General features: G+C 36.0%; 3 protein-coding genes and 1 non-coding gene across 4 annotated transcripts; 1 reads left to right on the top strand and 3 right to left on the bottom strand.

The window, feature by feature from the left end:
• The first annotated feature begins 6694 nt into the window (after window positions 1–6694).
• On the top strand, window positions 6695–8904 carry LOC110638751 (pentatricopeptide repeat-containing protein At1g26900, mitochondrial). The gene has a single exon (XM_021789423.2). It carries the CDS (start codon window positions 6784–6786, stop codon window positions 8509–8511), a length of 1728 nt encoding a protein of 575 aa, XP_021645115.2. The 5' UTR covers window positions 6695–6783; the 3' UTR covers window positions 8512–8904.
• A 478-nt stretch (window positions 8905–9382) lies between these two features.
• LOC110638744 (uncharacterized) lies at window positions 9383–19434 on the bottom strand. The gene is made up of 4 exons (XM_058143147.1): window positions 19165–19434; window positions 18875–18948; window positions 18420–18506; window positions 9383–9736 (listed from the first exon to the last, which is right to left on the bottom strand). The coding sequence occupies exons 1-4, from the start codon at window positions 19432–19434 to the stop codon at window positions 9697–9699; spliced, it is 471 nt and encodes a 156-aa protein (XP_057999130.1). The 3' UTR covers window positions 9383–9696.
• Window positions 19435–20813: 1379 nt separating this feature from the next.
• TRNAA-AGC (transfer RNA alanine (anticodon AGC)) lies at window positions 20814–20886 on the bottom strand. The gene has a single exon. It is a non-coding gene; the product is annotated as a tRNA-Ala (tRNA).
• A 3270-nt stretch (window positions 20887–24156) lies between these two features.
• On the bottom strand, window positions 24157–25547 carry LOC110638750 (HVA22-like protein c). Its single transcript, XM_021789422.2, has 5 exons — window positions 25304–25547; window positions 25169–25195; window positions 24960–25082; window positions 24625–24871; window positions 24157–24514 (listed from the first exon to the last, which is right to left on the bottom strand). The coding sequence occupies exons 1-5, from the start codon at window positions 25366–25368 to the stop codon at window positions 24446–24448; spliced, it is 531 nt and encodes a 176-aa protein (XP_021645114.1). The 5' UTR covers window positions 25369–25547; the 3' UTR covers window positions 24157–24445.
• Between the last annotated feature and the right edge of the window lie 2372 nt (window positions 25548–27919).

The raw sequence follows: 27919 nt of genomic DNA, 5'->3' as shown, positions 1-27919 counted from the left end.
AGCAGATGGGTATCTGTACTACAAAGGAAGAGTATGTGTACCAGATAATGGGGAATTAAAAGCCAGTATTCTGAAAGAGGCACATGCCAATGTTTATGCTATGCACCCAGGAAGTATAAAGATGTATCATGATATGAAGCTTCAGTATTGGTGGCCTGGTATGAAGAAGGACATAGCTGACTATGTGACTAAATGCTTGACATGTCAGCAAGTCAAGGCAGAACATCAAGTTCCATCAAGTTTGCTACAGCCTATACGCATACCTGAATGGAAATGAGATCGGGTCACCATGGATTTTGTAAGTGGTCTACCTCTCACCCAGAAGAAACATGATGCAGTATGGGTGATAGTAGATAGATTAACGAAGTCAGCACACTTTCTGCCAGTTAGGACTGACTACTCACTGAAGAAGTTAGCAGAATTGTATACCAGTGAGATAGTTAGACTGCATGGAATTCCACTTTCCATCATATCTAATCGAGACCCAAGGTTTACATCGAGATTTTGGAAGAAGTTGCATGAGTCCTTGGGTACACAACTCCACTTCAGCACAGCTTTCCATCCTTAGACGGATGGGCAATCAGAAAGAGTAATCCAGGTAAACAATTGAACCAATTGAATTAATACAAATATTGAACTAAAATGATAATAATAACATGAAATATATGTCAGGTCCTTGAGGATATGCTGAGGAGTTGTGTCATTGAGTTCGAGGGAAGTTGGGATAGATACCTCCTACTGGCAGAATTTGCATACAACAATAGCTACCAAGCTAGTATTCAAATGGCCCCGTATGAAGCACTGTATGGGAGAAAATGTAGAACTCCAGTGTGCTGGACTGAATTGGGCGAAGACAAACTGGTAGGCCCAGACTTGGTGAAACAGACTGAAGAGAAGGTAAAATTAATCAAAGCCAATTTGAAGGTTGCCTCAGACAGACAGAAATCCTATGCCGACTTGAAAAGAAAAGAAATAGAATATGCGGTTAGCGACAAAGTGTTCCTCAAGGTGTCACCGTGGAAGAAGGTACTGAGGTTTGGAAGAAAAGGTAAGTTAAGCCCTAGGTTCATTGGCCCATATGAAATCATTGAACGTGTGGGTCCAGTGGCCTATAGGCTAGCTTTACCACCAGAGCTAGACAAGATCCACAATGTGTTCCACGTATCTATGCTAAGAAGATACCGCTCAGATCCTTCACATGTCATCTCCATGGAAGAAATTGAAGTACAACCGGATTTGACATATGAAGAAGAACCCATACGGATCCTAGCTCGGGAAGTGAAAGAGTTGAGGAATAAGCAGATTCCACTGGTGAAAGTGCTTTGGAGGCACCACAACACCGAAGAGACAACTTGGGAAAGTGAAGAGACGATGAGGCAACAGTTTCCTCAACTGTTTGTATCAGGTAAATTTCGAGGACGAAATTTAAATTAGAGGGGAAGAGTTGTAACACCCTCCCGGTAGCAACTCCGTACATTCTACTGTTCCGGTGACCAGTGTCGGTCCGGACAGCTAGAACTTCCGGAAAAATATTTAAACTAAAGCGAGGAACTAAAATTAACTCAAATATTAATAAGAAAAATTTAGAAAAAATTTTAGAAATAAAATACAACCAAGTTAAATGAGCCGGTGCCCTAGCGATAGGTAACCTAGTGAGAAGTTGCGGTTCTCGCAACTAGGAGCCTTAGACCAGGGAGAACAATTATAAAATAATTATTGGGACTCCAGAGAAGGGTCATTGAGGTTCCTATGGCATTAGAATGCCAAGAAAATATTTAGAAAAATTTTTCAATTGGTACAGACAATTTTGACCCGTTAAGCCAAACGGAGGGCATTTTGGTCATTTCGTCTTCAGAGATGATTTTTGGCCGACTTGTCCAGTTAAGTAAATAATTATTATGATCTAAAATATGAATAAATATTGTTAAAAATTGAATTAAAAATGGGTAGGAGAGAAAAGAAAAGAAATTGAATGAAAACTTGAATTATGACATCATAATGATGTCATAAAAAAGGCCTCCACCAATCACATGTTAACAAGCACTCTTAAACCAATTAAAAAGGAAAGAAATGAGTTAAAAATTTAACAAACTTTCTGCTCTTCTTCTCCAAATTTCAGCAGCCCTCTCCCTCACCTCTTTCAACCTCCATGAAAGCTTCCTTGTAAGCTTGATTTCTCCCTTCATCCCACCATAAAACCCCATCTTCCCTTCACAAAAATTGGTCATCACAATTTGTGCAATATTTGGGCAGCAAAAAGAAGTGAAAATAAAGAAGTTTTTCAAGCTTGGGAGTTAGCTCCAACAAGGTTAGTGCCATCTTTCTTTTTCTTTCTTTGGATAATCATGTTAAGGCACTAAGTTAGGCTAAGAAATTGTGGGATTTAAAGGGAATTATGCATGCTAGGGTAGAGGTAAATTTCGGTAGCCTATTTGGAGTGGGGATTTGATTGTCTTGATGGGCTTAGAGTGGAATAGAAATGGTGTTTGAAGTGTATATACATATTGATAATGAATTAGTGTGCTTAACTAATGCATGTTGTGTGAATTGGAATGGGGAATTAGGGTTTTGGAGAGAAATTTGGACTTTGTTTATGTAATTTTGAATGAAAATTCTAATGGTCAATTAGTGACCATTTGAGGGAAATTGACCATAACTTGGAGTGAACTATAGCATTAGAAAACTGATTTGGTATGCTGCCTAGTGAGAGCAGCAGGTTTGGATGTAAGTCCAGCCTGTTTGGACAGCCACAATTTGGGCTGTGTAGGTTCAATTGGTATTTGGCCAATTGGACATGAAACTAGACACATAATGGCACAACTTTGGTGAAGAAACCATGCCAAAAAGACCAAACCAAGTGGACCAAAAACTTGCCTCAACCCGGGTGTCCTGCAACCAGTTTCTGCAGAATGACTAAATGAACAGTGATTGTTCATTTGGCCATAACTCAGTGTAGAATGGTCCAATTGACCTGAAATTTTACCAGCAACAAGCTGAGATATAGACCAACAACTTTCATGAAGGAACCTACCCCAAATTATGACCAGAACCTATCCAACAAGGGAGATGGAGTTACTCTTTACTGCACTGTAGATATGGTCAGTTCTGAAATTTTTTAATCCGGCCAGTTGTGGTTTTTTGACCATAACTTGAGCTACAAAACTCCAAATAGAGTGATTCCAAAAAATAAATTCAACTAGACAAAATAAGGAACAACTTTCATGTTTATCATTTTTCCAAATTCCCACAGCAACAGCAACTAATGAAACAGTAAATATTGGGTATGAAAACTAAAAATTCTGCTCCATTAATTTTAAGCTTAGAAATGGTATTGTTAACCAATACTAACAAATTTTGAATGCAAAATGTGGTATGTTGGGAGTGTTAAAACTAATGTACCTATTTTCTATACAAAAGTCAACATTTTTGTTGACTAATGAAGGGAATAGTAACACCAAAATTTGAAATTCAAAAATTGAAAGATTCCAAAGTGACAAATGCCCTAGTATACCTAACAAGATTGGTTTGGATAGTTTGGCATGCCAATAGGGTTCTGTTAGCAGTACTGCACATAGCATTATGCCATTCTGTGATTTCATGGCTTTTAGTCATTCTGACCTTGTATTGAAATTTGGCCTAGTGCCTGATGTTATTCTGACTTATTAGCTGTTACATTTGCACCGAGAGATACATATGTGACCGATGGTGTGGCCCGAGTACTTGATACCCGTGCGGTTACCCGTTTATCGATCGATCGTCTAGTATAGGTTACTTGGGCAACCAAAAATGAAAGTGAATAAATTTAACGACATAATGAATATAACAAGTACAAAAATAAGTGAGACTACAAATACTCATTGAAAATTAAATTGCAATAAGACATCGATACATTCACTGCATATTTAATTTCTGTTATTTTTATTTTATTTTATTTTATTATTGGCACCACTAAGCATTATTACTTAGCGCGTTGCTTTTGCCACGCGTAGGTTCTAGAGATACTGATCGAGAGCCCAGTAGACCACAAACTGGGTGAGACCTCCTGCAGCTCTGCATAGTGTCTGTGTCACCTCACCATCATCAGTGCATTGGTAGGACACTAGGTTTTATTTTGATATTTTGTAATTAACTTTTATTTTCTCATATGTAATTGAAACTTATGTAATGTATTTTGGTATTAATGTAAATAGTAGATATTGTGTTTGTGAATGAAAAAGTGAATATTTATTTATGACTTTTACATGATTATCATATGAGATGAATGATTGAGAAATGGAAATGTTGTTGAAAAACATATTGAGATTTTGTTGATGAAATGGAGTTTGGGATTGATTGGAAATGATTATTGGAAGTGTTTTTCACAGGTTCCGAAGAACTGTTTTCTCCATTTTTAGCCGGTACTCTGTCGGATTTTCTACAAAATTTTTGGAACCTCAAATAAATTATAATTTCAATAAATGACTTAAATGAATTATATTTCACAAGTTATATTCAAGACCATGAGAAAAATAAATTAAGGAAGAATAAAAATGATTAAGATAAAATATAGTGTTCCGGTACACCGTGTGACATATCTTACTTGGATATACTGTAGACGGGTAAGGGGTGTCACAATCTATCCTGGCCAGGAACTTGAAACATCAAGAACAATTAAATGATCCCCTATACAACCCAACACTGTCAAGCAATACATATATGGAAGCTGATCCCCTATATAGCCCTCTTAATCCAATTTCCGCCAGCAAGTGTCTCTCAAGCCAGACTTTCGCTTAATAAACCAAATGCGGGTTCCCAGCGAGTGTCTCTCAAGTCGTGTCTACCCGTCCTGTCCATATCCAATACCATACCACACACAGGCCACGCATACACACTGCTCCAAATTACCACAAATAACATCCATGGCACTTCAACAATTATGAATGCAATATAAAACGTGCCTAGTGTTTAACTACATAGATACATATTTATAAGTGATGCATGAGTATGCTTGAATATATAGTAATATCGAAATTACAATTAAAATTAATATTTTACTCATAGATTTAATCGAAGTTACTGTGGCGGCTGGGCGGAGGAGAAAGGCTGTCCCGGCTCACCTGACAATTTTTATTACAATTATTTAATACATTTGACTCAATACAAACTAAGAAAAGACCAAAGATGTCCTAAGTCATGTCGAAAATCCGGCAGAGTCTCTCATATACCTAGGACCTACCCAACCTGCAAAATGGTTCAAATAACACTTCTAAACTCAACCCATATCTCATTATTATTATATGGCCCCTCCTGGGCCCTCCAAACCAAGCAATAATCACAACATCAGACAACTCAATTATAAGATTTCAAAACTAATATTTTTCAAAAACAATCTAAACTAACTTTAAAAATTCTATAAACCTGCCCCGCGGTCCTTAACAATATTATAAGACTATGGCAATAGGAATCGTAATTTTCTTATCATCCACGAATATTTTATAAATTTTATTCTAACCCAGTACAAGGCAAAAATTGAGTAATATAGAGTTAAAGTTTACCTATGTCAAATCTGACAACTGGAACGCATCCAGAACGTCTGAAAACGATGGGGTAGCCTATAATCTTGATCCGGTTCTGAAATGGTTTCAGCAGCTTATCTACTTGGCCCGAAATTGTAGATCCGGACGACGATCGAATTTTCACGAAATGAAAGTACATACGCGGAGTCCACAATACCAGGGTTATAATAATATATATATATATATATATATATGTAATTATTCGAAAATTAGGGATGTTACAGTGAAAAATTAGGGAACAGTGAGTTTGGAGTAACAAAAGTAACCCATTTGTATCTCCCATTCCAATTTCCTCTTTCTTTGCATCTCTCATCTTTGTATCATCCATCACAATTTCCCCTTTTTTGCTTTCTTTCAGAACCTTTTGCTTTTCCATTGTATTATCAATTTCTTCCAAAACAATACTAGCCCTATCCATCTTCCTTAACTGCTTCATCTTATATTCCAGCTTTCTCTTCTCCCTCAAAAGATCATTAATCAAATCATTTACCCAAGCAGGTGCTTTAGCATCAATCGAATCAAAATATTCACAACATCTACAATATCTATTCTACATATGCATACAAAAATTCAAAAACTAATTTCCCAAATTAACATTACAACATAAGAATGATAACATCTAATTTCATTAACCAAATTCACTTACCCGAAATTTCGCACATCCAAAAAAAAGTCGTTCAGGATTTGTGTCCTTCCATGTTGTCCATATTTTTGCAGGTACACGACAATAGCACTTCACCAGTGGGTCAACATCTTCAACATGACCTCTTCTGCGTGAACTACCCATTGCTGAAGCAAACGACCGCGCCGACAATGAAGATGAATCCATTTCACTTTATCTCTCTCACAAATCTTCACACAAGGATTTAGGAATCTTCTGAAATTATTTACAGTTTATTATGGAATTGTGAGTGAATAGAGATGACCGCTAATAGTTAGGAAAAAAAAGGTGATTGTCTGTCACGTGACTATTTTTTGGTCCAAAATATGCTAACTATGTAAAGTTTGGAGTTTAAAGTGTTATTTTAAGAACTTGAAGGGCTTAAATGAATTTTGAAAAACTTTAAGGGCTAATTTAATTTTCAGATAAAATTTAAGTGGCTAAAATGAGTCTTTTCCCAATAATATGTTTCTTATTTACTTGTTTGTATTAAATTTAATATTCTCTCATTGGAGTGGATCTCTTGTTTCAACAAATTTCGCTTGGAACTGAAAACTTGCCTGGCTCATGAACTTGGCCAATTCCACACGCTTGGCGCAAAAATTCGATTTTAGGCTTATTTCCTTGTTGAAATCATGCAAACAAACATCTGAAATCTCTCAAATCCATGCCTTTATGGTCAAAATTGGTATCGATCAAGGCCCTTTCGCTATAAGCAAGCTTCTTGCATCTTCAATAAAAGACGTTAATTATTCAGCCTCAATCTTCAACCATATACAAAACCCAAATCTCTTCATGTTCAATACTATGCTCAGAGCCTATTCTGTTTGTGATGACCCAAAAAAAGCTTTTGCTGTTTTCGATAACTTGAGGGCTGAAGGGATCGCACTCGACCAGTTCTCTTTCATTACAATTCTTAAAGCTTGTGCTCGTGAACTGGCTATTAAGACAGGTCAGGGGATCCATGGGATTGTTATGAGATCTGGTCATGTGATGTTTATTAATGTAAAGAATACACTCTTGCATTTTTATGGCGTTTCTTGCAGAATTGAGGATGCCCGTAAGTTGTTTGAAGAATTTCCTCAAGAGAATGATTTGGTTTCTTGGAATGCTTTGATGGGTGCTTACCTCCGAGCATCTCGGCCTGCTGAGACGAAAGAATTGTTTAAGCAAATGTTTAGTTGTGGTTTGAGGGTGAATGCGGCCACATTGTTGACTGTTTTGTCTGCTTTTGCTGATTTAGGAGATTTACTTGGAGGAGAGTCTGTTCATGCGCGTTGCATCAATATTGGCTTTTGTTCAAATCTAAATGTGGTTACGGCTTTGATTGAAATGTACGCTAAAACAGGAGATATTGATTCAGGACGTAGAATTTTTGATGCAGTTGTTGAAAAGGATGTTGTTCTATGGAATTGTATGATAGACAAGTATGCAAAAGTTGGGCTGCTAGAACAAGCTATGTCTTTAATGCAGATCATGAAACTGGAAGGAGTGAAACCAATTTCATCTACATTGGCAGGGCTGCTTGCGGCTTGTGCTGCCTCTGGATCAATAAAATTAGGCCGGCGTCTCAGTTATTATGTGGAAGAGGAGGGATTGGAATTGGATGCAGTTCTTGGGACTGCTTTGGTTGATATGTTTGCTAAATGTGGGTTTTTGGACAAGGCTATTCAAATTTTTGAGAAGATGGAAAGCAAAGATGTAAAATCTTGGACAGCCATGATTTTAGGTTATGGAGTTCATGGGCAAGCAAGAAATGCTGTTGATCTCTTCTACAGGATGGAGGAGGAAGGATTTAGACCCAATGAAGTTACTTTCTTGGGAGTTTTAAGCGCTTGTAGCCACGGTGGATTGGTGATAGAAGCGATGAAATGTTTTGAGAGGATGGTTCAAGTATTTGGCTTTTTACCAAAGATTGAGCACTATGGATGTATGATTGATCTTTTAGGGCGTGCAGGCTTACTAGAGGAAGCGTATGACCTGATCAAAAGATTGCCCATTAGGAGCGATGGCACTGCTTGGCGTGCATTGCTTGCGGCTTGCCGAGTGTATGGAAATGTTGAACTAGGGGAACGTGTGAAAATAATGCTGGTTGATATAGATGATCAACACCCTACTGATTCGATTCTTCTTTCCAATACTTACGCCGTTGTTGGAAGGTTGCCAGATCGCAGCAAATGGCAGGAAATGGAAGTACACAGGATAAATGCAAACACCAGAAATAGGCCAGTAGAGAGAAAAGAAAGGACAGGGAAGGAAGCTGGATGCAGCGCAATTGAAATTGATGGTTGCTGATTAGAAGGTGGCTGAGGGCTGGGACGAAAAGGTGCTCAGCGTCATGGGGTACCAGACCCAGCGGAGGGCAGGCTCGGCCTTGAATTGGACCGGGACCGGCTTGGGTCAATGGTTCTGGGCCTTGACCCGGGGTTAGGGAGGCCGGTTAAAGGCCCCTTGAACCTAGTGCATAATCAGCTAGTTCAAAGTCAGCGATTCTGAGCCGGAATCGGCCCAATTTATTTTTTTTAATTTATATTGAATTTATAATTATATTTTTTTAATTTTTTAATTAGAAACTAAATTATTTAATTTATAAATGATGTCAAAAAAATTTATTGCAGTTTGATAATATGAAGAACTGGTCTGAACCACATTGAATTAGAATCATTTTCGAATCAGAATTGTGCTGAACTGTGAACTGGTCGAACCGGTTTCAGACGAAACCAACCCATGGCCAGGTCTTGGGTACTCGTAGGAAGGGGTGAGAGAAATCTTATAACTATACAAATGAAATTTTTATTGTAAATTTACAACTCCATAATATTATAAGAAAATATTTTCCAATATTTATTATAAACAAATTATTTTCTCTGAAAAAAGAGTGTTACATATTGGCTAGCATAACTCAGTTTGAGTAATCTTTCTAACAATCACAATTTACACGCCAGTACCCTAGGAAATTTGTAGGTGAAAACAAAAAAAAAAAATATGCATTTTCTGTGCTTCCTCTTTTTGTTGGTTTAATCATGCAATTGAACAAACGGTGCCTGTGGATGAAATTCATTCCAGGATGAATTTTCCTTTTACATACAAGCCTGCATGCTTTACTTTCATTTTCCACAAACTAGTTTGAGGACAACTACCGGACAGAAGAAACAAGAGGGAAAAAGAACTAAAAAATAATGACTGCTTCACTACTCGAAATGTATTTCATTTCTGTTACCTTCCCTACATTCTTACTTCTCTTATATCTCAGTCTAACCAACAAATTCTATACCTGGATCCTCAATGAAAACTCTACTGGGTAGTTGGGGGAAAAAAGAAGAATTTACAGTTTCCAGTGGAAAACGAGAGTGTCGTGGAAAGAAATGTCAGTCTCTTAGACAATCCACCTTCTCAAAAAACTGACGGAGAAAAAAAAGGTTGCACTTTAATCTGACTTAGGATGTTGTGCCGCTCACATACCTTGGACCCATTTTCTGATCACCACTTCTCTGCTTGTTGTTCTGAGAAATGCTTCTGACTGTACAAGATAATTGAAACGTAAGAGAAGGAAAAAACCAAAAACTCAATTGCTAATGAATTAAGGCATGTCACAGACCAAATGTCTTAAAACGAATATATTTTGTAACCAGAAAAAAAAAAAAAAAAAGCGCTGAGTGAATGAGTCACTAAGGTGAACAGTGTCATAATAATCATGAAAATTTTATAACTCACTATGAAATGTAGAAAGTGAATAAAACATATAAAAATTTCGTAATTCACAATAAGACTGTTCATTGTAGCACTTAGCAAAATCCATTCTGTAATGTACAGAGAATCCGTCTGCTTGGTGACTGTAGTTGGTAAAATCACAATTGTTGGAAAGGCCATAAAGTTGCATACTTCTTGTCATTTTGCAGAAAGTAGAAACTATACTTGGCAATGGTTCCACCAGATTTCAGGAAAGGGCAGTGAATGACATTCATCTCAGCTAAATTTAAACAGTGGTCTGGTCTCTTGTTCCACAAGCAAAGCAACCAACGTGTTCCATGCAAGTGATTTCCAGTTTTCTTAATGGCTATTTCTCTTTGAAAGTGGCAGCCAAAATTATTCAGTGTTAAAGCTCAAAATGGTAAAAACACATTTTCATGCAGTTCATTCTACAATGCATGCATATTAACTCAAAGCGAAGAGCTTAGATTGCATCAGTATGGAGGAACGACTCCAATTAAAGCCAGTGTAAAAATAATCAGAAGCCAGATTAAGATATATGGAGGAAGGTCAAAAGTCAATAATCTAACAAAAGATTTGATCCTTGGTATCATGTTGGTTATTAATTTTGGTGAATTTACTAATACAGTTAAATAGAATCAACACCTGAAACAAATCCTTTTGAGTTCATTACCACCGCTTGGCAAGGAAGACAATGTAATGTACACCCCTGGTTCAGCTTGTACTTCCCACTGTGGCTTCTCAGTTTGAGCTTTGGCTCTGTATGACAACATTTGATGATCTACTGCATTGCCATTGAACTCAATTTCACGAGAGAGTTAACTTGAAGAACATCTCTCGCTGGATGATCTCTTTTGACCACTGGAAGCTTGTTTGTTAATAGAACCCGAAATAGTGCTGGAATTCAGCCTTTCTGGTAGTTTTTAAGCCATCTGCTTCAACTGTGACACAATCAAGTGTCAAAATGTTGGAACACCATATTGTTATGGGAAATGCATTCAGAAATCTGAATGAATATCCAAGCACTAATCAATCCTCCACCCTCCTGAGAGAGAGAGAGAGAGAGAGAGAGAGAGAGAGAGTATCAGTTAATAAAATTTTTAAAATGACAAAGAGTATCAGTTGATAAAATTTTTAAAATGACAAAAATGTCAGCTTACATCTTGTTAACTTTTTAATTAATTCATTTTGAAGGTTTCTATAATATCTCCGCTGTTTCTCACTCAAAATCTATACAGAGGAAAGGAAATTTGATGATAAAAGAAATAAATCTGAGATGAGGAAAAAAAGAATATGAGACGAGAGGAGAAAGGAGGGAGAGATTTCTATTATTTGAATTTTTTTTCCAATGTCCAATACAGCATTACATTGCTATTCTTATACAAGTAGCATGACTGCCTATCTGAGCTGTCAACAGCTCTAACAGAATTCTGTTATTACTTTTACTATTTTCCAAAACCCCACAAACTTTCCCTCCAAAACAACTACTCTCTCACTCATTATTACATATTAGCCCTCTTCCTTTTCCTATAATATGTGATAATACCCTCCCCATGAGAAACTTCTTGACCCCAAGAAGTTTTGAATTCCGAAAACTGTTTTGAATTCTGAAAACTGACTTAAGAGAAAAGTCTGATCTTCCCAAGTAGCTTCTTCTTCAGGGAGGTTGAGCCATTGAATGAGTCCTTGTAATACCTTCTGTCCATTCCTGTGTATAATTCTAGTCTTTAGGACTTTGGCTGGTGCAATAACAATTTGTTCATCCTGAAAAGTGGGTAAATCCTGAATCACAACAGCCTGCTGACTTAATTTCTTCTTGAGGAGTGAGACATGAAAAACAGGGTGAATTTGAGCTGACTCAGGCAATTTCAGCTTATAGTCTACTTCACCAATTCTATCAAGAATCTCATAAGGGCCATAGAATCTAGCAGCTAACTTGAGATTTTTCTTGACATCAAGGGATGTTTGTCTGTAGGGCTGCAATTTAAGGTAAACCCAATCCCCCACATCAAACACTCTTTCAGACCTGCATACTGCTTCATACGGTTTTGTGCAGCCAACAAATTGTCCCTAAGGAATTGAGACATGTGTTTTCTTTCTGAAATCAAGTATGAAACTGCGCCAACCATAGTAATGACGGTAGGAAGGAGTGCTAATGAAGGTGGCTTATATCTATATAATGCCTCAAATGGGGACATTTTTAAGGCTTTAAGGCACTATGATGAATGGTGTTAGACCACCATTCTGCCAAAGAAAGCCACTTAGACCAAGACTATGGTTTCTAGTAACTCAAACATCTCAAATAGCCCTCTACACACTGATTGAGTCTCTCGGATTGTTCATCTGATTGTGGATGGTAGGCAGTGCTATAAGCAAGAGTAGTTCCCAGAGTCTTGAACAATTCCTTCCAGAATAAGCTAGAAAAAATTCTCTCTGTCAGACTATTGATAGTGGTATGCCATGTAGCTTGAAGATTGTATCCATGAATATTTTGGCAACCCCAGAAGCAGTGAACGGATGTTGGAGAGGAATGAAGTGTGCATACTTAGTTAATAAGCAAATAACAACAAGAATAGTGTCTTTTCCTTGAGACTTAGGCATTTGTTTAATGAAATCCATAGTAATATGCTGCCAGGCTTGTGTTGGGACTGTCAAGGGCTACAACAGTCCAGATGTACCACAATGCTCCACCTTACATCTAGCACAAGTATCACAGGCCTTTACCCAATCTATAACAGATTTCATCATACCTGGCCAGTAAAAATGTCTACTGAACCTGTCATATGTGGCATTGATACCTGAATGTCCACCCAAACAAGAGATATGATAGATATCCAGGAGTTGCTCTCTCAATTTTCATGCTATACCCACATACAGCTTGCCTTTGAAAAATAACAACCCTTCCTTATAAGTGTATCCAGGGTGAGCAGCTTCATCTAAAGAAAGATGAATTATTAAATCTTTAGCAATAGAGTCCCCTTCATAGCTAGCAATTAATTGGGACATCCAAGTAGGTTGTAGAGAAGATTGAAGGGTCATAGTAAGCTGCTCCTCATGAATAGATTTCCTAGACAAAGCATCTGCTACCTTGTTTTCTGTCCCTTTCTTATAAAGGATCTAATATTGAAGACCCAATAACTTTGAAATTCCCTTGAATTGAAGACTGGTATGAAGCCTTTGCTCAAGCAAATGCTTGATGCTTTCATGGTCAGTCTTAATAAAGAACAGTCCTTGCTCCAAGTAATGTCCCCATTTGGAGACAGCAAACTGAATCGCCAAAAGCTCCCTTTCATACACAGACAAAGCTTTAGCTCTAGGCCCAAAGGCTTTGGAAACATAAGCTATAGGGTGTCCTTCATGTTGTAAGACTGCTCCCATGCCATTGCCACTAGCATCAGTCTCTATAATGAAAGGTTTGTTGAAGTCAGGAAGAGCTAGCACAGGTGCTTGAGACATAGCAAGCCTGAGTTACTCAAAGGCCTGCTGGGCTGCATCAGTCCACTGAAAAGCATCCTTTTTAAGCATATTAGTCAAAGGCTTACTAATGATTCCATAACCCTGCACAAATTTTCTATAGTACCCAGTAAGACCCAAAAAGCTTCTTAATTCTTTAAGAGTCTGAGGAACTGGCCATGTTATCATTGCTTGAATCTTGAAGGGATCAGTTTTAACTCCCTCCTCAGAAATTAAGTGGCCTAAATAATCAATATCAGTTTTTCCAAAAGAGCATTTACTGAGTTTAGCATATAATTTCTGTTCTTTCAAGATCTGAAATACTATCTCCAGGTGCTGCATATGCTTTTCTATAGAAGAGTTGTATACCAGAATATCATCAAAAAAAACAAGCACAAACTTCCTCAAGTGCTTATGAAATATATGATTCATCAAGGCCTGAAAAGTTGCTAGGGCATTTGTTAGCCCAAAGGGCATGACGGTAAATTCATAGTGCCCTTGATGTGTCTTAAAAGCAGTTTTGTGAACATCAGGTGGGTCCACCCTAATTTGGTGGTAACCTGCTTTTAAGTCAATCTTAGAAAAGATTGATGCCCCATGAAGCTCATCCAATAAGTCATCAATTATGGGAATGGGAAATTTATCTTTGATAGTAATGTCATTCAATCTCCTATAGTTAATACAAAAATGCCAGGTGCCATCTTTTTTCTTCACCAATAACACAGGGGATGCATAAGGGCTAGTGCCGGGCTGAATGATCCCAGAATCCAGCATCTCTGTTACTAATCTTTCTATCTCAGCCTTCTGAAAATAAGGGCATCTGTATGGCCTAACATTGACAGCCTGAGTATTGGGCAGCAAAGGAATGGAGTGATTGTGACTCCTAAAAGGGGTAAACCCTTTGGATTCTGAAAAATGCAACTATATTTTTGTAAAAGTGATTGCAAAGCAGCTGAGAAAGTACCTGATTCCATAGTAACTGTCATATTGTAATGTTGGGACAAAGAAATAGCTTGAACACAAAATAGAAAAATCTTGAAATTCTCTCCTTTTTTTTGCATCAACTACTCATAGCTGCCACCATTCAGCAGTTTAGGAGAAGCATCTCCAGACAATATGCCTTGCAAAATTACCAGCTTTCCATCTTTAAAGAAGCTAATCCTGGACTGCTCAAAGTCAAATAAAACTGGATTGCCATCCAGTCCACACCCAGGATTATATCAAAGCTCCCCATTTCTAGAACCCTAAGATCAAAATAGAAAGAATATTGATTCATCTTCCAGCTGAAAGCTGGAGAAATGGTATTGTTCAGCATTTTCTTGCCATCAGCTACTGTCATAGAAAAAGTAGGCACTCCAATGATGGGCACCTTCAATTCTTCAACTACCTTGGCATCCACAAAACTGTGAGTGCTACCACTATCAATTAAAATTATTAATTCTCTATTTTTATACTGCCCACTCATCCTAATGGTTTTATTCCCTTGTTTGCCCTCCAATGCATGTATGGAAAGAGTGGCCTCTACAGGTGGGTTCACTAACTCACTTTCTAACACCTCACGCTGCATTTCTTCTCCCTCCAAAACTACTTGGTCTTGTAATTGAAAAGCTATTGCTCCCTCATTCTCAATTTCAACAACCATTACAGATTTTTGTCTACATTGGTGGCCAGGGAAGTACTTCTCTCCACATCTAAAGCAAGGTCTGGGCTGTCTAATAATAGAAGTACTCACATTAGTGTTTGGTTTCTGTACAGGCTAGTTACTGGAGCTGATAGATATGGCTGGTTTTTGAGAAAGGGTAGGTTGTTTGGCAGTGGCAGATTGTTCTCCAATAGGGGTTTTTGGGGGTGCATAGGGGTAAAACTGATTGTTGAAAGTGAATTTAGATTGTGTGGGACCAGAATAGGAGGTGTAATTGGCTTTATAAGTGTTGTAATGGGGTCTGCTGTTGGATGCAGGTTTCTGGTTATAATTCAAGATTTGCTCCTATAATCTGGTAATTTCCAAAGCATGTGAGAGTGTTGCTGGCCTAAACATTCTCACCATAAGCCTAATTTCTTCTTTTAAACCTCCCACAAAGCTAGCCAAAAAGAAGGCCTCCCCTAAGTTAGGCAAAGAAGGCCTCCCCTAAGTTAGGCATGACCCTTTCCACTCTAATTCATAGATCCTCAAATTTATCTTGATATTCTCCAATTGACCCCTCCTGTCTTAATTTCATCATTTCCTCCACTACATCCTCCAATCCTTCCTCTCCAAATCTGACACACAAAGCCCCTTCAAATTCCTCCCAACCATGCTGCCCTTCACCTTTGATCCAGTTATGGTACCATGCATCTGCCCTATCTACTAAAAACAAATTAGCTACTGCCACCATTTGATCCCTAGCAACACCATACACTTTAAAATATTTCACACATTTTCTCAACCACACCCTAGGTTCCTTCCCTTCCAAAGTAATCAGCTCAATCTTGGGTAAATTCTTTGACATACCTTCGTCCAAATTGGATCCACTTGCTTCTCCAATCTGCTTGTTATTCTTAGCTTTTGGGTTACCCAAAATTCCTTGCCCCCCGAGAGAAGCAGAGGATTGCCCAGCATCTTCATGACTCATGGCATGTTTTTCAAGTCCCAAACTCCCAAACAAGGCTCGCATCTCTGTCAGGATTCTGTCACTGGAAGCTGCTACTGAGGAATCAATTTTCTGCTCCAGCTCCTCCTTATTTCTTCTCACTTCCTCCTGCAGAACCCTACACTGCTCCTCCAGGTCTGCGATTCTAGCAATAGTTGCATCTTGAAGAATGGCGCCAGATCTAGTCATAATTGCAACTCCCTTGCAGCAATTTCACAAATATTCCCTTCGCAACCTTGCTCTGATACCAATTTGTAATATCTCGGCTGTTTTCTCACTCAAAATCTATACAGAGGAAAGGAAATTTGATGAAAAAAGAAATGAATCTGAGATGAGGAAGAAAAGAATCTGAGATGAGAGGAGAAAGAAGAGAGAGAGATTTCTATTATTTGAATTTTTTTTTTAATGCTCAATACAGCATTACATTGCTATTCTTATACAAGTAGCATGACTGCTTATCTGAGCTGTCAACAGCTCTAACAGAATTCTATTATTACTTTTACTATTTTCCAAAACCCCAAAAACTAACTTTCCCTCCAAAACAACTACTCTCTCACTCATTATTACATATTAGCCCTCTTCCTTTTCCTATAATATGTGAGTTTCCCTGCAAACACTGCCACAAAACCGTTTAATTTATTCACATGTGGCTTTCAAAGAGTGCTCAGCACAATTTTTCAAGTAATATTAAATGAGGAAATTTCAAACAAACTGTTTCAATTTACATTACTTAGGGCATATAATGTTTATATAATTTTCTATTGGATATTATTTTTAATATAAAATTTATTACCCTTGTCCAATTGTAGAGCACAAGCTGTGCAATGGAGGATGAAGGGACAGAAGAGAAAGGACTAAACAGGACAAGAATCCACTTTTGTGATATCCAATTGGTACCCAAATAGAAGAGAAAATGGCAATTTTCTTGTTCATTCCAATCTAGTCCATTGGACCAAACACACATGATCATAGGCAAGACAAATCCTCCAGTATTTACTTATTTTATGAAGGATGAAACTATGGCATTACAATATTGAATATGCCACGTGCCAGCAACCAAATGCAAATGTGTATGGTCTTTGACAGACAGAAGCCATCAGTCTAGAGACTAAGCCATTTCATTATTGAAGATTACGTGAGCCTTAATTGTTTTTTTTCAAAGATCAAACTTGAATTTGTAATGTGTTTTTGATTTCGTCATTAGAAATTGCAATATGGACAGTTTCTTCAAAGCCAACTTTAACATGACAAATTTAACACCAATTTAACAAGTTCTTGAAAAACTGAACATAAAAAGAGTTGAACTTATCCAACCTGAGCAGCAAGAGACTTGATAACTTTCTTTGCAGATTTGTATTTTGCAGCTTCATCTGCTGCTATTGTGGCAACCTCCTTAAGTTGCCTTGATTTTCTTTGAAGTTCAACTTCAAGGCGACGGGATTTGGAAGTAAGATCTGCTACCTACGAAGTATTTTCATTCAAATTTACTTGGCATATTCTCCTTGTACCAACCAACTTAAAACGTCAAACTGGGGGATGATAGTAATAATTAGTAAAACAGTCAAACAGTCGATGTAGACTAACTCCTCCCACCCTTGGGGCCCTCCCCTGCCCTCAAAATTTAACCTTGTTCCAAGGCTCATGCCAATGTTTTGTCTCCACAGATTACCTGCTGTATGGTCTTTGATCTCCAAGCCCTTGAAATCTGTATCTTTAGGCTAGTCAGTGAAATTTTGTAGTTATTGGTCGTCGAGTATACGAGCAACAAAGAGAAGGCTATGTCTAGTAAACCATTCTAAGTTTGAACAAGTGGTAATGCAATGTTGTCCAGTACTTAGACCAAAGCTGACATTCAGTCATTACTTCCAATGCATGAAGTATAAGCCACAATCAGTTTAGGAATACATCCTCAAAAATATCTAGAGCCGTTAAATCTTTTCTAACTACTTCGCCCCATGTCCTAATAGGTCTGTCTCCTACAACTTCAATTTACTCAACATCCATACTAGTGCACTTGTGGTCTACTAAGCACATGTTTAAACCATCTTAATCTCCCCTCTCTCAACTTTTCCTCAATAGGTGCCACTTCCACCTTCATATGAATGCTTTATTCCTCATCCAATTCATCCTCATATTTCCATATGTGATGTTATGATGAACAAGAATTATTAATGGATGCAATAAATCAAACTTGTGTTGATATATAAATTAATGGATGGAGTAGAAAGATGAAATGACAATCTGTTGTTTGCACATTTGTTGATCATTTTGACTGAACCATAGAGAGAGGAGGATCCAGTCATTCTAACATCCTCTCTACGGTTGTTTTTTGCTATGTTATTTAACAGGCTAGGATAGAATTTATTTATTTATTTATTTTTATACACACATGCATGCAAGGGAACTTACATTTGAAAGTTGAAATGGACAGAATTTCGGCTTTCCTCCGCGCCCATACGTAAGTAAATATGACCCCTTCTTAAGTGTTGTAATGGCCTACAATGAATCAAGAAAATATATTTAAACAAATAAAAATCAGTTCATGTTCAAACATATGGTTACATCATAGAGCAACCATTGCCAGCACCATAATGAAACTAATGGTCCATGAGCAGAGATCAATGATTCATTGTTCAACACTACATAAAGATAGGAGCTGTTCATATGCTACCAGGTTATCATCAATTTAAATTTCAAATAGATAAGTCACTATTGCGAACCATAAGAAGTGGAAAGAGAGTTGTTATTTAAACAAAATTGAAAACCCCAAATCAATTTAAAGCCCTAAAAATCCACAAATGCAGCCAAACCAAACCCCAAATTATCCATTATCAGCAGAAAAAGAGCTCAGTTCACTCCCTTACAGGATCCCACTATTGAATCTTCCAATGAACTCAATTTTTGCACTTTTGAACCCAAACACAACATCCAAAATGCGCTGCAAATAGAGCAATGACGATCAGATGCACCTAAAATGCAAGGAATGCAATAAAAGAATCGACAAATTCCCAAACTCAACTGATTTTCCGAAAGCAGAGAAAGATTTTTAGGAGAGTTGAGATATTCGATCTTAAAAAGAAAAAAAAAAACAAGAAAGAAAAGTATAAGCTTATTTTGTAAATAAAGGAGAAGCAGATTCCAAAGGATGACTAACATGCGCCTCTGCAATTTTTAGTGAACATCCAATCGTTCTCTTCTCTCTATCGAAAACTCTCGGCTTCGCTACAGTCTGTTCAATTGTCCGCTTCGTCTCTCCTGCCCAATCAACAAAACGGACAAACTGAACAAACACGATGTCGTTTTCTTCCGCGAATGCCACGTTTGCAAAGCCGAAAATCCTCTTGGGATGGGGATCCTTCGGATTTTGGATGACGGCTTGCCGTTTAATAAAAAAAAAAAAAGTAGCATTGTATGTTGACGTCATAATAAACAAAATAAAATATAAATAAACTCATTTATAAACCCTACACGAGATGGTTGACATGTAAAATCTTACACCTGTTTACAGAGAGGCTATTTTCATAATTTTTTTTATTTTATTTTGCTCAATAATTTTGATTGCTTCATTTATTTCAATTAAAATATTAGTAAAAAGTAAAATATATATTATCAAATTTTAGTAAACGATAAATGGAAGACTTCTCTTAGAAGCAATGGAGCAATTGAGAAGGAGCAAGAGGGAGGGAGGGGGAGATGCAGAGAGAAGCCGAACTGAAGAAGAGGAAGAACAACAACAACACGAACAACACCGACGAAGAAGAATAATAACTAGGAAAAACCAAAGAACGACGATGAAGAAAAAGAAGCACAAGTGTAGCATAAAAAGGAGGCAGGACCACAGAAGAATGAGGGAATTTGAGAAAGGCAAAGGGATTTTGTGCTATTGGGTTATTGTTGCTGGCCTTCAGAGTTCAAAATCTAAAGTCTCTTATTTGGACTATTAGGCTGGATAGATTTGTTTTCTTCAATTATTTTGAATTAATTAATTGAATCGAATTAAAAATTAAAATTATTTAAAATTAATAATCAAACTAAATTCACTTGAACCAATTAATTAAATTAAATTAATCAAATTAATACTGTTTAATTCAACCTTTTAATTATAACAAAAACTGTTTGAATCCTGATTAAAAGAATCAAAATAAAATTTAAATACTAAATATCCTTTTTATCGAAAATTGTAAATAGTTATTATGAAAATAAAAAATGGTATCAACGATAAAAGACATCAACACAAGGAAAGATGGAAGATATTGAAAGAAAAATAATAATAAAAAGAAAATAGGTTGATCTTTTCATATTTAGGCAGGGGTGGATCCACATGTAATGGTGGAGGGGCCATCGCCCACCCCTCACCCCCAGTTTGCATGTGTGCTATAGCGTTGGCCCCCCCTAAAATTTTTATCTTGCCTCTCAACATGGGCTCAAACAGAGAACTGCACTTCGCCCTCCCAGATCCCAAATTCTAGTTCCGCCCTTATATTTAGGTATAAGAAAAAAATACGAGAGAAAAGTTATTTTATGAACATTTAAATTATAATTTGATCCTTTAAATTTTGAAATTATAAATAAAAGTTGAGAATATATTTATAATTTCAAAGATTTTCTTTTCATTTTTATTTTTATTTAAAAAAAATAGAAATAATTCTAAAATTTTGTTTTCTCTTTCGAAAAAAAAATTGCATTTCACACTTATATTCCTTCCTTATCTTTTATCTTTCTCAATAATATATAAAATGTACAAAAAAAATATTATTTAAAAATTAAAAGGTTAATTTAAAAGATCCATCGGAAGAAAACAATTGGAGATGCGGGGTATCGATCCCCGTACCTCTCGCATGCTAAGCGAGCGCTCTACCATCTGAGCTACATCCCCATGCGGATTCAATTTTTGGTTCGTAAAGAAAGAAAATAACATAAAATTTTTAACCTCCCTTCAGCCAGAAAAATTTACGCAAAGTTTTATTCCAAATTTCTTTATCTTAATCATTTTGATTTATTAATTAAATAAACATATTATAGGGACAAAGATAATTTATATTTATATAAATAATATTTAATAATATATGATAATGATGAATATCGTAAAATAAATTAATTATCTATTCACACGGCATAGATTGTAGCTCCATATATTTTTTAAAATTTTCAACAATTATATTTTGAAAATATAATGATAATATAAATCATTAATATAAAATCATAGGGATTATTTTTTTTAAGTCCTCTCAATAAATTTTCATATTGTTAAATGAAATAAAAATATATATAGGTTAAAAAATATATAATTTCCTTTGACACTTTTGTTTTCCCACATTTTGTCACGACCCAACCTATGGGCCGGACCGGCACTAGGACCTGGACCAGCCTAAAGCCCCCGAGACCCGTAGTAAGCCTAACTGTTCATTAACCCAACTCTAAGGCCCATTTGGGCCCAATATCAAAAAAAACAAACGGACAGAGTCCGGCCACAAAATGGACTTTCCAACGGGGAGTTTTCGACTCACCCGACCTGTAAACATAATAAATACTCAATTGGGGAGCTCAGCACACCCTCCACATACTCATATCCTCATAAAAATAAATGGGAGCTCAGCTCCTTCATCAAATCCATCAAACGTGCATATCATTATACGTTTACAGGTCCAACATGATAATAATATTACAGACCATAATCAAATAAATACTTCTAACACATGCGGAAATTCTAGGAGTAAATAAAATTACACAATTATCGATAAACAACCTGCGAAGGAGAAAAGCAGGTTAACCAAAATAAAATCCTCCTGTAGCCTGAAAAAAATATTGAACATGAGTGAGCGTTCGACTCAGAGAGTAAAATATCAATTTTAACCATAATTTCTATAACTATCTAAAACTAATGCACCCTGTAGAGTGAAATGCAACATCAACAACATTTTCACATTATAACATCAAAAAGGTAATTTGGAGCACTCACGCACCCTGTAGCATCAATCATAATATATGGAGCCGATCCCTATCTGACTTTCTTAAATCCAACTGGTGCCAGAAGAACTCATTTCGGACTTCCACTTAATAACCAAATCGGGGTCCCAAGAAGAACTCAAGCCGTGTCTACCCGAAGGACCGGGTCCAATGAAGAACTCAAGCCGTGTCTACCCGTCCTATCCATAGTCCACACCACATCACACGCACGCAAACGCACTTTGCTCCAAATTACCACAATAACATCCATGGCACGCTAACAGTTATGAATGCAACATATATCGTGCCTAGAGTTTAACTACATAAATATATGCATATAAGTGATGCATGGGCATGCTTGAACATATAATAATATCGAAATTACAATTAAAATTAATATTTTACTCACAGACTTGACGACAATTACTGTGGCGGCTGGGCGGAGGAAGAAGGCTGTCCCGACTCACCTGACAATTTTATTACAATCATTTAATAAATTTGACTCAATACAAACGAAGAAAAACACCAATACGTCCTAAGTCGTGCCGAAAATCCGGCAGAGTCTCCCCTATACCTAGGACCTACCCAACCTGCAAAAGGGCTCAAAACACACTTCTATATTCACAATTCATATATCCACAGTTCAATCATATCACACAGCCCCTCCTGGGCTCATCAAATCAGTCATCCATCACAATACGCAAAATTTCAATTTAGTCCTTATTATTAATCATTTTTGCAAAAACTGCCCAAATAAGCTCTAAAAATTATAAAACTTTGCCCCGCGGTCCTTAGCAATATTACTAAGCTATTGCAAAAAGAATCGTAATTTTCTAAGCTACCACGAATATTTTATAGATTTTTAATCGTATTTAAGCACTAGAAAATTACGAAAAAGTAAGGTTCGGGTTTACCTTTGCCGATTCCGACTTCGGGAACGCGCTCGGGACGTTTGACAATGGGGGGCTAGCCAAAACCTCGGTCCAATTCGGAGACTTTTCGGCGAAATTTGCGAATTTCCGGGAATCGAGGATACCTACACGAAGCCCATAACACGGTGGTTAGTACATAAATTTTTTAGAATTTTCTAAGCTCATTAAATGCTCGGAAAAACACTGCGAAGTTCCGTGGGACCCACCGAAAAACGATGTCGGAAAAATTCAAAATTTATGTCGTTGCGAAGCTCTCGACGAATGGAGCGTGCTGGTGGCCTCGGTTTTCTCGTGGAATTCACGATTTTCGAGAAATCTATCCCAAAAGTCGAAATGGGCTAAAATCTTCCCGAGCAAAAATCGGACAAACCGCTCGATGGATTTGGTTCTTGGTATCTATGGAAAGCTCCGAGTAGATGATTTTAGACACAAGACCCGGTCAATTGGTGGCGGATCGGCGGATTTGGCCGGGAAGTCGAACAGCGCCACGCAGAGGGGCGTTCGCTCGGGTGGTGGCCGGGGGTGGGGAGGAGAGAGAAAAGAGAGAGAAAAGGGAGAGAGACGACGCGCGCGGGGAAGAAAAAGAGAAGAAGGAAAAGGCCGGTCCGATTCGACCGGTCCGATTCGACCGGTCCGATCCGGTCCGGTTCGATTCGGCCGGTTCGATTCAGAATACAAAATTTTGAATTTTTACTCTGCCTCGAGACCGAAAACGAGGTCCAAAAATTCAGAAAAAATTCCAGAAAACTCAGAAAAATACTTAGACTCCAAATATATTTTTACTTTTGCCACGTGGTCTTTAAATTAATTTTTAAAAATCATCAAAGTTTATATTTTCGAAAAATCGAACCCAATTTTTAAAATCCGAAAAATCTCAAAAAAATTCCTAAAATTTAAATAAAATTAAAATACCAAAAATGCTCATAAAATTTAAAATTTTAGGGTGTTACACATTTGGTCGACCTAATTAAGATATATGAGCTTAAATGAGATGTTCATGGGGTTTAGTATGATATTTCAAAGATATGCAACAATTTATGACAGTGATGCATGCTTTAGTGTTTTAGCATGTGGGTTGGTGTTTCATTAAAGGACAATCGTCTATCATTTAATTTATTTTGATATTAAGTTATTACTTAGATAGATATGTTAAACCCTCTAATTTTAGGGTTAATTTCCACATATAATAAATTAACCATTGACAAAGTTGCAGGAACTTGCAATGCTTAGACCCTATTTTAGTTCACAGATCCATTTGAGCCAAAACCTGATCAAAATACAAGCCCATTATAGTTCACACATCAAATACAAAATACAAGCGTTTCTTAGTAGATGCCAAGCTGCATTACTTGAACAAGATTCACAAGTTCATGATTTGGAAAAGAACTAAGAAAGGATGGGTACTCCTTATATTAGTTAGCTGGAAGTTGCACGCAGAAGAAATAAGAGTGCAAAAAGCTGAGAAAATCTCCAATACCCTGCGTGCTACAGCTTCATTTCACGCATAAAACCTCACACAAGAACAAGGATGATGATCTTTCCCAAAGATACTGAAGTTCAATATATATAATCATCATCAAAGATCATGTAATTGCCGCTCCTCCTGGCTCTTTCCTCTCTATCAGCCTGGAAATTAATTACACAAGCAAGGAAATGTACTTTTATAATTAGTACACACAACAAAACTACAGATTTATGTCACAATATATAGTAATGGTTAGGCTGGGTATATATACCTTGGTTATAAGCCTCTCAAAAGCCTCAGTTCCATTCTCTTCCATATATTTCTCAGCAGCAGTTAAAATGTCATCTGGCTTACTGAAAATGTCCTTCTTCCGAGGGACATACCAGATTCTTTGAGCAGCTTGTGGGTTCATGTAGACTGGTCTGATGAAGTGCTGATAAACATGTGCTGCTCCATTGAAGTGTGGCAGAACCAACCAACAGGTGACTATCAGCTTGGCGTAAGGCCAGATTGGGATACTGTAGTTGATAAATTTAGGGGAAGTTTAGAACAGAATCAGGCCATGTCAGGAAATTTTCACACCAACCCTTAAAGAAACTAGCTTACCATTCCAGGATTTTGGAAAATGTTAGCTCGAATATGGTCATCATGGAATACAGAACCCAATAGGTTAGCCATTGCTGGTCATCTGTGCGAGATTTCGACTCTATAGCCTTAATTGAAGCATATCTGTTAAGATCCACACAGAGAGCCATTAGAGATATATATAAGACCCATCATTGGTCTAAAAGCTTTTAGATAGTACACACACTCACAAGGGGTAAACAAGAGTGACTAGAGGTCTGCAAATGAGAGCAGAGAATCTCAGTTAGAAAAGTAGGGAAGAAAAGAAAAATCAGAATTGAAACTCTAACTTAAAATTTAAGGGACATTGTAGAGAAGACACATACAGAGCAAGAACATCGAAGTTTTTTGCCACAACTTGGAGAAAATTTCCAGACCCAGAGCCACCCATCTCTTGTTCTTGCCCACTAAACTTTCTTTTTCCGATACTGCACTTTTTCTTTCTTTCTTTCTTTCTTTATTTCCGTCTTTCTATACAAGTCTTAGAGGAGAGGAGACGCACTATGCACTCACTGAAAAGCAGATGCAAAAGGTCAAAAAAGAGATGCGAGAAAGTGGGGAAAGAGGACTTTGGTAGGAGCTGATTTTCTTTGCATAGAATCTTATGATGCACAAGAAAAGAGGCACCGATTTTTCGAAAATTATCTGGTGCGGCCTCGTGGCTGCATTGAGCTTGTGTTCATAGAATCAAGCCGTTCGATACTCACCATATCAATGAATGTATCCTTGACTTTGTGATTTTCTTTGCTGCTTCAGGCTTTTGCAACATCGATACATTAAGAAAATTTTTGTATGTGTGTGGCTACTAATCAAAAAGTGAAGAAATTATAATTTTAAATAAATTTTATTACGATTTAATTTAACTGTAGCATTTATCAATTAATTATGTGAAGTTAGATTTCGAGCGAAATCAAAATCGACTTGATTAAATTTGAAATTGAAACTTTCTAAGAGTTGGGTTCAGCCCATTTCTCTTTTTAATCTTAAATTTGATTAAATTAAAATTAACAGCTCGCTGACAATTTATTTTGATTTAAACTATAAAAATTTATATAATAAAAAAATTAAAAGATTTATTTCAACTATTAAATACTATCAAAACATAATTCAAATTAATCAAACCAAAATTCTCAATTCAATTCAAATTCAATAAGCCATGAATCAGAACAATTGATTTCGACCCACAATTGCCTGCTGACAGGGTTTTGCAATTTGTTTCCATAATTTGGTAGTCATTCATGCTTATTTATAAGAGATGAGCATTTAGTTAATTATAAATGGAGAACTTCTTTTTTTCACTAGGGCGTATACACATATCCAATGAATAATTGATGCATTATTAAAATAATAATAAATTATATTATAAAATATGATAAAGCTCACATAATTCCTTAATTTCTAATTAATTGAATATATAATAAAATAATTTATACACCTTCATATAACAAAAAATTTTCTATTTTAATAATGGTGTCGAGCTGTCTTGTAAGAAAATGACCATATGAAATCATTTCTTACCCCTGCTCCCTGCGCTTTCCTGTCCACAATCAAAATCAATATAAATTTAAATTTTCAAGTATGAAAATGAATATACTTTTCTCAACCTGCTTAAATTTTTTTTTGTTACAGTCTTAATACAATAAATTTATAAAATAACGTATATTTTTTTTATTTTAATGTCAAATAATATTACTTATCTAAGATTAATTTAATAAATATAATATTTAATTAATTTTTTATAATTCATTAATTGAATTTATGATCTATCAATTCAGTCACTTAATCCAATTTTATTATAAAGTTTTTTATTAAAGGAGCAAAAAGGATTATTTGTTATTAATAAGATTTAAATTAATAATAAGAATTTAATGAATGATAAATAATTTTATTAAAAATAAAATAGTTTTATTAACAAATAAGTATCAATATTTTATTTTAATAAATTAATTAAGTGATTAAAATGAAATAATCACATGAATTGAGAGAGGATGGTCCCTAAAGGTTGATGCAATGAACTATCTCAGCTTCACATGAAAAAGGAAAAACTTTTGTTTATATTTTCAAAAACAACAAAATTTAAGCAAGATTTAGAAAAAGTTTTTTAAGTTGTTTTTCACTGTTATCTTTTATTATAAAAGTTTTGTATTTTAAATAATTATAATTTTTTATAATTAATTTTAATTAAATAATTATTTAAAAAATTTATTTATAACATACAATTAATTATGTTATTATAAAATAAATGAATAACATATTCAAAAAATATTTAAAAGTAAAATAAGTTTTTAAATATTTCATAATGATTTATTTTTTAAATGGATAAGTTTATTTTAATTTTGAATTAAAAAATATTATTATTATTAGGTGAACATATTTTTTATTTTTTAATAAAAAATGAAAATCGAAGATTTTTAAATAAAAAATAAGAAAATTATTTTTTACAACCATAGACAAAGTCTTAAAGAATTAATTACAACTTACCCACACCCGATTAAATTTGGATTTAAGCCCTAGCCCCACATCCTCCGGAATTTATGAATATCTACCCGAAGCATCCAATTAACTCCTATGGGCCGCCAACATGCAATTGCAATATTCTTTATCTTAGGCTTTGATAATATACGTCACATACCAATAATGAGACCCAAAAGCATGTTCTTGTTAATTAATGAATATTCATCATCAATTTATATAATCTTTCATTATTACCCTGATTAATGTCCATTTATAAGCAAATAATATTTTAATTAAGAGTTTAAATCTAAATAATTGTTGTCCCCACATTGATTTAGAATTAGTTATATATAAAATTATAAGATTTAGGTAAATCTCTTTTCATTAAACTAACTTTAAAGATAAAATTAAACTCAATTTATTTTCTCTATAATAATTCTCATTGCCCTTATATATTTTTAAATTTAAAAAGAGGCTTATTTAAGAAG

This window comes from Hevea brasiliensis, chromosome 2 (assembly GCF_030052815.1).
Source record: "Hevea brasiliensis isolate MT/VB/25A 57/8 chromosome 2, ASM3005281v1, whole genome shotgun sequence".
Lineage (NCBI taxonomy): Eukaryota > Viridiplantae > Streptophyta > Magnoliopsida > Malpighiales > Euphorbiaceae > Hevea > Hevea brasiliensis.
The sequence above is the reverse complement of the archived record's forward strand: the minus strand, read 5'-3'. Positions and strand labels throughout refer to the sequence as shown.